We start from the raw sequence: 11,067 nt of genomic DNA, 5'->3' as shown, positions 1-11,067 counted from the left end.
GGCTGTGGGGGGGAGGTCGTCCGGGATGTCTGGGATGTGTGTGGTGTGTCCAGACCGTGTCTGTGGTATCGGGGTGGCGTCCGGAGCTCCATCCTGCTGGGACAGCTCGGGCTCCCCAGAGTAGACCACTGCTCGGGTGGGAAGGCCTGCCTGTTCATCTCCCTGCCCCCCTGGGCACACGCCGGCTGAACATGAGCCCAGTTGCGCCCAGATGGGCAAGGAGCCCAATGGCACGTGGGCTGTACCAGCCACAGTGTGGCCAGTGGAACCAGGGCAGTGACCACCCACCTGTGGTGGGGCACCTCTAGTCCTGGGGTCAGTTCTTGGTACTTCATTACAAGAAAAACATTGTGGGGCAGGAATATGTCCAGAGAAGAGAATAGAACTGGGGAAGGGTCTGAAGCACAAGGAGCAGCTGAGAGAGCTGGGAGGACTCAGCCTAGAGAAAAGGAGGCTTGAGGGGACTTTCTCACTCTCCACAACTCCCTGGCAGGAGGATGCAGTCATGTGAGGGTCAGGCTGTGCTCCTAGGGAACAAAGAACAGGACAAGAGGGACTGGCCTCAAGTTGTTGCAGTTGAGGTTCAGGTTGGACATCCTTAAGAATCTCTGGAAAGGCTTATCCAGCCCTGACACAGACTGTCCAGAGTAGTGGTGGAGTCCCCATCCCTGAAAGGGTTTAAAAGCTGTGTAGATGTGGCACTTGGGGACATGGTTTAGTGGTGGCCTTGGCAGTGGTGGGAGAGCAATTGGTCTCAATCTTCAGGATCTTTTCTACTAATTTCATGATTGCAACAGTTAGGTCTGTGCTTGCTTTCAAGGTTTGATCAGCTGAACACTGCCTTTGAGAGGTTTACAGGACATCCTTCAATGTCCTGACTGTGCTTGAGCAGAAGTCATGCTTTCTGTGGCAGACGGATGAGCAAGGTATGTAAACAAGTGCACTGCAACTTTTCTGCTTGGAAAGAGACCTTTCCTGCATGAGAATCCTGATTTGGAAATCGTTATGTATGCACTCAATGGCTGAGTGCAGCTGTCTGAGTACAATCAGTGCTGTAGCTGGGCCTTGCCCTTTCCTTGTGGCAAGAGAAGGTTCCAGTGTGAAGATCTGACTTGGCATGTACAGAACTGGGCTGGCACAGAACACTTGTTCTGCCACTGAAATGCCAAAATGGCAGTGCCTGCTTTTGGTGAACAAAGGTGATCTATTTCTACACCTTCAGCCTGTGATTAGTGACAGTTTTCTCAGGGCATTTCCTAACAACTCTAAAGATAATTTTTGAGTCTGTTACTGCTTCCTGAGGGTAAAAATCTACTCAGTGATTTGCATTGGTGAATTGTGTCCTTCAGTGTGTCCCAGCTGTGGTTTTGCTTAAAAAACTCCTGCAGTTCATCTGAAAATACCTTTTTTTGCAGGCCAGGGATGGGCAGTGGTACAAGATGAATGATGCCTCAAGACTTCTCTCTGCCAAAATACATATTTACTTTTCTATGCCAGGTAGGAACAAGTGTGAACGGATGTTCAGAATATACTCTCTCTTGTGTTACTGATCCTGTTGCTGTTCTTCTCTGATGGGTTTTGCTTTTTTGTCATAGGAGAGAATGACTTTGTCCAGGTGAGTTCTGTCTGTCCTGCCATTTCTTCTCCCTTGCAGTCTGGCACTAAACTGGGCTTGTGTAAATTGCCAGATGCATGCTCTCTGAGAAGAGCCAGCTGTGAAAAGGGGCAAAATGGACATCTGAGAGTACAAAGATGAGTCACTGCCTGAAAGGGCCAGACATGGCTGGAAAACTGTGATCTATTTTCCAAAGCCTTGTGCTGCTTTAGTCTTCTGCATGTCATGTCAAATGTGCCAGAAAATGACAGGGCTGAAGCCTCAAGGAGACTGCAAGAAATGAAGGAGGTGTAAAAAGCCCACACACACTGAGGAGGGGGAGAACTTGAATAGAAGCCAGCCAGACATTCTACCTCCCAGGAAATGCAGGGCACCCTCACTACCAGCTGGGACATGGCCATGGGAACCTGCTTAGCTGTTTCCACAGGGAGAGAAAGAGCCTCCTGATGGCAGAAGTTCAGGGGAGGATGGTGCAAGAATGAAGAAAGGGAACTTTCTTCGTTCATCATCAAGAGAGGAGAACTAAAAAGTAGCAACATTGCAACAGTTGCCTCACTCCTTGCCAATCATTTCAAGTGCATATGGCTTCTGTATAGACCTGTTCAGTACTGGTCACCAAGCTTCCCAGCATAACCTGCCAGTGACCATTAAAGGCTGCAGATATCTCAGAAGAATGTTGACCATTAAACCTGACATTTATGATTGAAACAATAAAACCATCAAACCAAACCCAGTCCCAAGTGGTGCTTCTGATTGTCCTATAGAGAGTTTGTCTGTCACTGTTTCCTGAGGGTGAAAAACTACTCAGAAAGGGACATGCAAGAAACAACATACAGGGTTTTTAAAAATTTGTTTAACTCAAGACTTCCTGTATGAACACTTCCCTGTGATGCAGAAAGGTGGGAGCTTTGTACACCTGTATTGAAAGAGCATGCAGCTATCTCAGGGAAAAAGAATTCTCAGGAACAGTGCCTCCAGGGCTCCTGGATCAGAGGCTCAGCTCCCCTGTGTGTGGCTCATGTTCTCCCAAGTGCAACATCCAGGGAGAGATGTCTCTGTAAGAGAGACAAAGAAACTAAGCAACTGCAAACATGGACACTAACAGTCCGCATCAACAGGGTTGTTTGGTTAAGCAGGTGGGTTTCCACTCTTTCTACTTCTTCTGGTGAAGAAATTCGTTTCCTGGCAGACTTGAGCAGTGGAGTTTGATTAAAAAACACAACACTTCACCTTGAAGATGATTCTGCAGTGTCTCACACAAGCTGCAGTTCATATACCTTCTGCCCTATTTCTCAGGTATCCCAGAAATCAGTTTCTGAGGCAAAACCAAGACACATTTAGGCATTTCTTACCACAGAAAGTATAAAGCAGCAGCTCCCAAGCCTGCTGTGAAGCTCACTCCAAAATGAGGAAAGCTTCCTCTTCGAGCTCCACTGCCAGTGCTCTGGACTGCTGTGCCCTCTAGCAACCTAGTCCAGTGAGAAACATGTTGGGGGTAGGGGATGTGAGCAGGAGCAGGGTCCAGATGAGCATCCAAGTGCAGGGATCTTCCTTGGCATCAGTCATGTTCTGGTGACCTGTGTAAAAGTCACTTCTTCAGCAGCCTCAGAGAAAGGGAAAGATACTTTACTATAGAATTACCAAGATAAATGATTTTATTATTTAGCTACATGTATTGCATCTGCATAAACCAGTTCTTTGTGCCTTGTCCTCTTACCTTCTCAGGTACACACAACATGAAAAAACACCTTTGCAAATCATGTAAAACTTGCAATACAAGCCAGGTTACTGCTCTTCCCCATCATCTGCTCAACCAACAGTGTCTCTCTCCAGGGCCTGCACACTATGAGTGGCCTCAGTTTCCACTTTCCATCTTTTTCATCTCCTTCTTTTTCTTCTCCTGTCTCCCTGGGCTCTCCTCTCTGCTGGGCATTCTTCTGTCACTCACTGACCTCCCAATGCTTTTCACTGTAATTGTGCTGGTAGATGTTACCTAAAAGCACTATCCTGGGTTGGTGATCTGCACATTTTCCTCTTCGCTTGCTGCTGTTTGATGCATTTTTTGATCTTATGAGCCCTTATGCCCTGGTTCCCTCCTCCTGTTAAACCCAATTCCTGCTAGAGGAGTGACAGTCAGTGTCTCCTCCATGGTGCTGTCTCCTCTTTGGTGCCTTACCTGCGTGTTTCTGACCTGGACAGCTGGTGGGAACCATCACAGCACCTCCCAGTAGAGGCTTGTCTCCGTGTGTGGAACATGGTTCCTGAAGGAGAAGAGTGAAACTCACAGTAATACCTCGGCAATGTCCTGCTGGTAGAGCTGATTGGAAGGCAGCTCTCTAGGCTGCCAGTCAGGCAAGTTGGCATCAAGTCCCAAGGCTGGTTCAGGGATGCTCTTGAGTAAAAGTGACACATTCTCAGCTCCACGGCTTCTATGGGCAAGCCACGTCAGTGCTTCACCACCCTCACAGGGAAGAATTTCTTCCCAGTGTCCCATCTAGCCCTGCCAGATATCAGTATGATGCCATTCTCCCTTTTCCTGTCACACCAGCTTGTCCCAAGTCCCTCTCCCACTCTTCTGGAGCTCCTTTAGGCACTGGAACGGGCTCTAAGATCTTCCTAGAGCCTTCTCTTCTCTGTGCTGAACATCCCTGGCTCTTAGTCTGTCTCCAGAGCAGAGCTGCTCTGAGCAGTTCCATGGCCTCTGGACTGCAGGTCCACATCCTTCCTCTGCTGGAGAACCCAGAGCTGGAGGCTGCACTGCACGTGGGGTCCTGTCTGAGCGAAGAAGAGGGGCAGAACCCCCTCTCACCTGCTGCCCATGCTGTGGGGATCAGCCCAGGACACAGTTAGTTTTTGGGCTGCCAGTGCACATGGCCAGCTTATGTCCAGCCTCTCACCAGCATCCCACATCCTTTTTGGCAGGGCTACTCTCAATCTCTTTATCCCACAGCCTGTATTGATACTGAGTGTTACAATGACCCGTGTGCAGCACCTCCACTTGGTCTTGTTGAACCTCATGAAGTTCCTATCAGCCACTGATTGAGCCTGTTCAAGTCCCTCTGGATGGCCCTGTTCTCTAGGCGTGTCTCCCACACTGCTCATCTTGGTGTCATCTGCCAATGTGCTGAGGGTGCACTTGATCCCACTGTCTGTTTCATTGATGAGGATATTGAATAGCACTGGTGCCAGTACAGATCCCTGAGGGACACCCATTGTCACAGATGTCCATCAGTACTCAGCCATTTGTCCATCCATTCATCTGTCCTTTTGTCCTTCTGTCTGTCCATCCATCCAGGCAACTTAGCATTTGTCCACTCTCCCATCTATCCTATGCCCATCCATCTCACCATCCTTCCCTTTGGCCTGGCTGTCCCCGCTCTCTCCATCTGTCCAGCCATCTACCTATGAGAGACTGGAAAGTTTATGGTTAAAGACTCAAAACAATTGTGCCACATCTGAAATGTTACATCATACAGTGTAGAACTCCTGCTCCAAGGCAGATACCTGGGTGTTCCCACCAAGCCTGGGCATATATTATCCTATTGATTGTTGCATTTTTCAGGCTTCCTCCACCCAATAGATCAAGACTGTGAACATCATTTTGACCAACTTACATGAAAATTGCAACAACCAGGTTTTGTCGCTGGACCTGCCTATGGGTGATAACTACATAACCATTCTGTTCTTATCCTTTCTCTTTCTTTTTCTTTATAAATTTTCTTTAATGTTATTTTTATGCTTTTATATTACTGATAGGAAAGATGAATACTAATGTCTTTACAAACAATTCCATGGGTGTGGGTATGGGTATTAATGTCTTTGAAATGAGTCTTAATGTCTCTACTTTCAGCCACAGGTTTGTTACAGAACCCAGACTGTTTGACTCCTGCAATGGCAAATGGGTCTGCAAAAGTCTGAGTTTCTGAACTTGGGCCAAAATTATATGTTTAAGGGGGGAATATGTGGTAGGTGGTTTGGGAAGGCTGTATGTTCCTAGTACCTCAGCCAATGGGGAAAGGAAGAGGGCAACATGTGGCTGGGAGTTTAGGATAGAAGGAGGCTGCGCCCTCTGAAAATCTGAGAGACAAAACCCAGCTGGCCCCAGTGGACTCTCTCCCTTTATTCAAATAAAGTTGCAGGACTCCTCTGTCTTCTTTATGGACACTGGCTTTTCATTGTGTGATTTTCTGCCTGTTACTATAGATAATAACCAAAAGAGCTACATTTTAAAACTTGCTAAAAACCTTATTCTACCTTAATGTTCTAAAGTTTGCAAACAAAAGTTTGTTCTTGAACTTCCTGAGTATTTTGTTGTTTCTCCCACGCACTGCCCAAAGTAAATCAAAGAACCCTCCCCTAAACCCTCCAAGCAGACCGGGGCATGACACCACCCCAGCCAGTCATCCAGCTGTGCATCCATCCCTCATCATGGGATCCCTCATCCCTATCCCTGCTGTCCATCTCTCCAGCCATCCAACCCAAACATCATTTCATCTGGCCATTCATCCATCCATCTGTCCAGATAATCCCTGCCATCTGTCTCCCTGGCCTGGCCATCTCTGTTGTCTGTCTGTCCATATGGCCTATGGCTGGCCAGTCCTGCTGTCCATCCGTCCATCCATCCATCCATCCATCCATCCATCCATCCATCCATCCATCCATCCATCCATCCCCCCAGTGGAGAGAGGGAGGTGTTTGTCCATCCATCTATCCCTGGCCCCCACCCCCTCAATCAGCCTTCTCCACCCAATTTCCCCCAAATTTCCCCCATGACCCTGAAGGGGACGAGCTGGACAATGACTATCCCTGCTGCAAGAACAAGGGCAAAGTGACTCCTTGCAGGGCAGCAGGGAGGGACAGCTGGGAATCCCCACCTCCCCCAGGTATAGGATGGGGATGAAGAAAATCATGGATACCATTCTGGAGGAGCAGGACAACCCCTACATGTGTGACAGGAGTTTGTGGGGAGACGAACCCCCAAAATTGACTCCCACCAGCACAAGTACAACGGCATGATTGGGAGATGAGAAGCTGGGATAAAAGTGTGGATGGGGACTCAGAACCCAGCTTGGGAGGGTTCCAGACCCCATTCGGAGATCACAGGAGTGCTGGGGGGTTGTCTTTGTCCTATTGGGAGTCTTGGCTTCTTTTAGGGGGCCTCATGTGTCATGGAGGGGTTCCCTGCCCTCATTTTGGGCATCCCACGGGTGGTGTGGGGACGTTTGCCCCTTGCTGCATTTGAGGGTGCTATGTGGGGATATTGGTGGAGGGTGTCCTGAATGCCTGTGTCACCTCCACTCTGGATTTTGGTTGGGGTCAATGCTTCTGGCTGAGTCACCACAAGCTGCTGCTGACAGTGGCTTTGGGGTGGTTCTTGGGTTGTTTTGTCCTTCCCCAAAAATCTCCTTGCAGGAATATCCAAATGGTCTTGGGACTACTTTGCGCAGCCAGAAAGCTCAGTGCTGGTGGTGAAGCTCAGGGAGAGTGGAGATGGTGCTGGTCACGCCATGCCACCAGCACCACCCAAGAGCAGCTACAGGCAGTTTGTAAGCAGGCAATGCCAAGTGCTGGGAGAGCCTCTGCGGCTCCATTCAAGGCCAAGGAATAGACCACTGAGGAACCACTGGGTCTGGCTGTGCTGAATCTGGCTTCCCACTCCAGTTTGGGGAATGTCACAGGGTGAGTAGAAGCTTTAGACAAGCCTTGCCAGTTTAAATTTAAGAAATTACCTTGGCCCACAAGTTCTAAGGATAGCACATAAGGTCTATTTATAAAATGAGCTATTTATTAAGCAGACAGGAAATAACATGAAAGATTTTAATCAGAGTTACTTACTGCTCAGTATAAAATCAAAGGAACAACTAGTAGATCATAAAGAACAGTGCACAATACCAAGGTACCTATATTAAAGCTAGTAAAAGAAATAGTACTGATTAGGAGTCAGATGTAACTTACTACCAAGATGATGATAATGTACACAGAGTTCTTTTACTCAGCCTCCAGAGGAGTAATTGGAAAGCAGGCATCCCTGTGATGGGGAGAAACTACACACATTTCCAGAAAAATGTGCAGATTTTTGCTTTGTGAAAGTAGCTTTTATAGTTTGTGAAGTGAGGTGTCTGTCAGTCAGAAATCCAGCTTATCTTGCCCAATTTCACTTCAACAATAAGGTGTTTATTGGCAGTTGGGAGATGCCAGACTAATATTAACCCCATGGCACCAAAATAATTCATACAAGACAACTTGCCCTGTTTGAGTTATCTGACCAGTTAACAAGCTACAGATAAGTTTTGTGGGGTGTGAGATGCCCTGCTACAGGAGAAAAAACAGAAAACCCAAATTTTCCGGAGTACGTGTTATTGTTGAGCCTGGGGATGAGGGTCCTCCATGCTGCGATGGTGAAAAGTGACAGGCCTTTGCCAAGTGCTCTGCCAGCCCGGCTGAGAACCTGGGACACCCCTCAAGTCTTGGCAGTACCAAACTCCCCTGGCAAATAATCAGTTGAAATGCTCAGGTTTTGGCAAAACTATTTATTGAGGGATCAATGTGAGAAGCATAGCCGGTAGCATCTGGCACAGTATGTTCTGTTGCAGCCCTGACTGTGGTCTCCACCAGCAAGGCGCTGGGTTTTGGTGGTTGGAGTGCTTGAGGGTGAAGAAGAAGAAGGTCTCTTGCAAGCTCTGGGCTGCAAGGGTTGCTGTGGGGTCTCAGTGGTGCTGGGACTGCCACTGGCTCTGTGGTAGAAGGAGTGTGCTGAGTACTGCAGGGGCATCCCAGCCCAGCCTCTGGAGCCCATTCTCCAAATCCCTGGAGGACTGGGGTTGCGCCACATCACAAGAGCTCTCTGTGGTGGGGAACAGGGGGGAAAGCATGGGGAAGGGGTGAGTGTTACCTCCTTTTTCGTGGGAACCTCAGGCACCTGGAGACATGTGACACCAGGAAACCCAAGTATGTAAGGGACCCCAAGCACCCTTTGTCCCAGAGTGCCCATGCCCGGGAGCCCCTTCCCTGTACCTTGGCACATGGTGAGCTGTAGCATCTTCCGGGCAGGTTCTGTTCCATGATGCCACTGACTGGGCTGCCATACCAGTGGCTGTACTGTTTCATTTTGCTAGGAGACTGCAGTACAGCCAAGTGACCCTCGGTAGGCTTCATCTGAGGACACCAGTGATGCTGACAGTACTGGCTTCCATAGTGGGCGAGACTGGGGGCTTGACAGACATCCTTCTGACGTTTGTCACCAGTGTCCCCAGCTGGCTCAGCCAGGCTGAGCCCGTCCATCTGGGCAGTGGCCTTCTGGATGCCTCTCTGGCTGGCAGGGATGAAGGCACCTTTCTCTGTGCCTGGGAGGATCTTGGCTATGCTGGAATCCTTACAGGATGCCCTCACGTCTTCCTGACTGAGCTGGTAGTACTGGGTGGCCTCAAAGCTGGCCTTCACCTCCTGCATGGAGATGAAGGGATGATGAAGGGCAGCACTGGGTGTGATTCGTTCACACGAGTCCCAAGTGAGCATCCTCTTGACCAGCTCCACCATCCTGTACAGATCACAGTGCTTGGCTATCTCCTCCTGATCAGGATCAGGCATTGGGCAGACATTAACCACTGCCAACTGATCCAGTGAGGAAAAGATATGCTCCGTCCTCTCCATTGGCTTTGCCATCACCTTCCCTGGTGGTTTGAGCTGCCAGGTACCAGTGGAACATGGCACATGCTGAAAGAAGGACTGTGTCTTCTGGGCAGCGCAGAGCAGCTCACCCCGGGGTAGCCCCAAGGTGGAGCAGATGTAGCGTACCTGGTCATATTCATCATTGCCAGGGTAGAGTGGCCAACCCAAGTGAAGCTCAGCCATCACACAGCCCAAAGACCAGATGTCCACCTTCTCGCAGAAGGGCAACCCCAGCAAGATCTCTGGTGCCCGGTAGAAGCGGGTTTGGATGTAGGGCTCCTGGATATGGCAGACCTCAGGGAGGAGGATAGCTGAGCCAAAGTCAACAAGCTTGATGCGGAATGGATAGCGTGCATGGTCCACCAGCATGATGTTCTCTGGCTTAAGGTCAGCATGGATGATGGAGAGCTCCTTCAACTTGACCAGTGCCACCAGCACCTGTGCTGTGATGGTACGGATGTGTTGGACTGGCAGCGGTGAGAAGTTGTTCTGCTTTTGGAAGTCAAAGAGGTTTTGCTGCAGCAGCTCAAAGACCAGGTAGGTCCAGACTGTGTCACTGAAGGACTCGAGGAAATGGATGATGTGAGAGTCCTTTGTGTCCCCCTCCCGCAAAGCCTGCAGCAGCCTCAGTTCATTCTTCACTATTTGGCCATCATGATCACAGTTCTTCAGGATTTTGATGGCCACCATCTCCCCAGTGCTCCTGCACTGCCCCTGGATCACCTGTCCAAAAGTCCCCTTCCCCACCATGGCCATTATGTCATAGCACTCTGCACCTACCACTAGTGTCACCATGGTGGGTTGGCTCGTCACCAGGAGCTCAGGATCCTCCAGCTCAACACCTAGAGGGGACTGGAAACACCTAACTCTCCCAATCCAGCCTCACAGCACTGTCGGTTCCAACATCACCATGACAACACATGATGTCACAACAGAAGCAACCTGGGTGGAGGAACCCCCTGAAACCAACAGTGGCTCCCCCAAATCCAGCCCTGCTGTCCCCAGATCCATCCACAAACCCAGTAACACATCCCTGGTCCCCCCAGAATGGATCCCAGCCTCCTGAAAACTCATTTTCAACCCCCTAACCCCTTTCCCTGGTCCATCAAAACCCATCCAAGTCTTCCATGACCCATACACAGCCACCCAAAACCAATTTCTAGTCCTCTAAACACAGTCCCTTGTTCCCCAAAAGCCATTCAAGCCCCCCAAGTTCCCCAATTCCCCAAAACCCATCCAAGGCTCCCAAAACCTCTCCCTAGTCTCCCAAACCCATCTAAGCACTCCATGATACATCCCCAACCCCCAAATCTCCTAAAACACAGCCCAACTCCCCCCTCTTACTGCCAGCCCCAGAGAACCTGTCTTTGGCTCCCCAAACCCCATGCCCAGACTGCACAGACATTCTCATGATTTTTTTGGGGGTTAACATTTATTTCAGCCAAGCCAAGTGCAAGGAGCTATTAAACATCCCCCACTGCTTGAAAGTATGCATAAAATCTTTGAGCACCCTCCAAAAAAAATGGATTTGGGGGAGTAAGTGAGTTAAAGAGGGTTTGGGGCAATGATTCTCCACCACTCCACCACCATTTTAAGGGATCGCCAAAGATTCCCATGCTTGGTGGGGGTTCATTGCTCACCACAGAGTTGGGGGCTCAGTGCTAGCTCATGCAGCTGAAATCAAAGGGTACCCTCACCCCTGAATCACCCCAGATTGAAACATCTGGGCTCACCCCAGATTGAAACTGGCTGGTGGTTGAATTGGGGGCGCCTGAGGAAGAGCT

At 49.5% G+C, this 11,067-nt stretch overlaps 1 protein-coding gene and 1 long non-coding RNA gene across 2 annotated transcripts; one reads left to right on the top strand and one right to left on the bottom strand.

Moving 5' to 3' along the window:
* The first annotated feature begins 3 nt into the window (after positions 1-3).
* Positions 4-2,373, top strand: LOC128798922 (uncharacterized). Its single transcript, XR_008434596.1, has 4 exons — positions 4-315; positions 821-926; positions 1,416-1,497; positions 1,596-2,373. It is a non-coding gene; the product is annotated as an uncharacterized LOC128798922 (long non-coding RNA).
* Positions 2,374-8,125: 5,752 nt separating this feature from the next.
* HIPK4 (homeodomain interacting protein kinase 4) lies at positions 8,126-10,078 on the bottom strand. Its single transcript, XM_053963184.1, has 2 exons — positions 8,630-10,078; positions 8,126-8,459 (listed from the first exon to the last, which is right to left on the bottom strand). The coding sequence occupies exons 1-2, from the start codon at positions 10,076-10,078 to the stop codon at positions 8,157-8,159; spliced, it is 1,752 nt and encodes a 583-aa protein (XP_053819159.1). The 3' UTR covers positions 8,126-8,156.
* Between the last annotated feature and the right edge of the window lie 989 nt (positions 10,079-11,067).

The sequence above is a fragment of the Vidua chalybeata genome, chromosome 22 (assembly GCF_026979565.1).
Source record: "Vidua chalybeata isolate OUT-0048 chromosome 22, bVidCha1 merged haplotype, whole genome shotgun sequence".
NCBI lineage: Eukaryota > Metazoa > Chordata > Aves > Passeriformes > Viduidae > Vidua > Vidua chalybeata.
The sequence above is the reverse complement of the archived record's forward strand: the minus strand, read 5'-3'. Positions and strand labels throughout refer to the sequence as shown.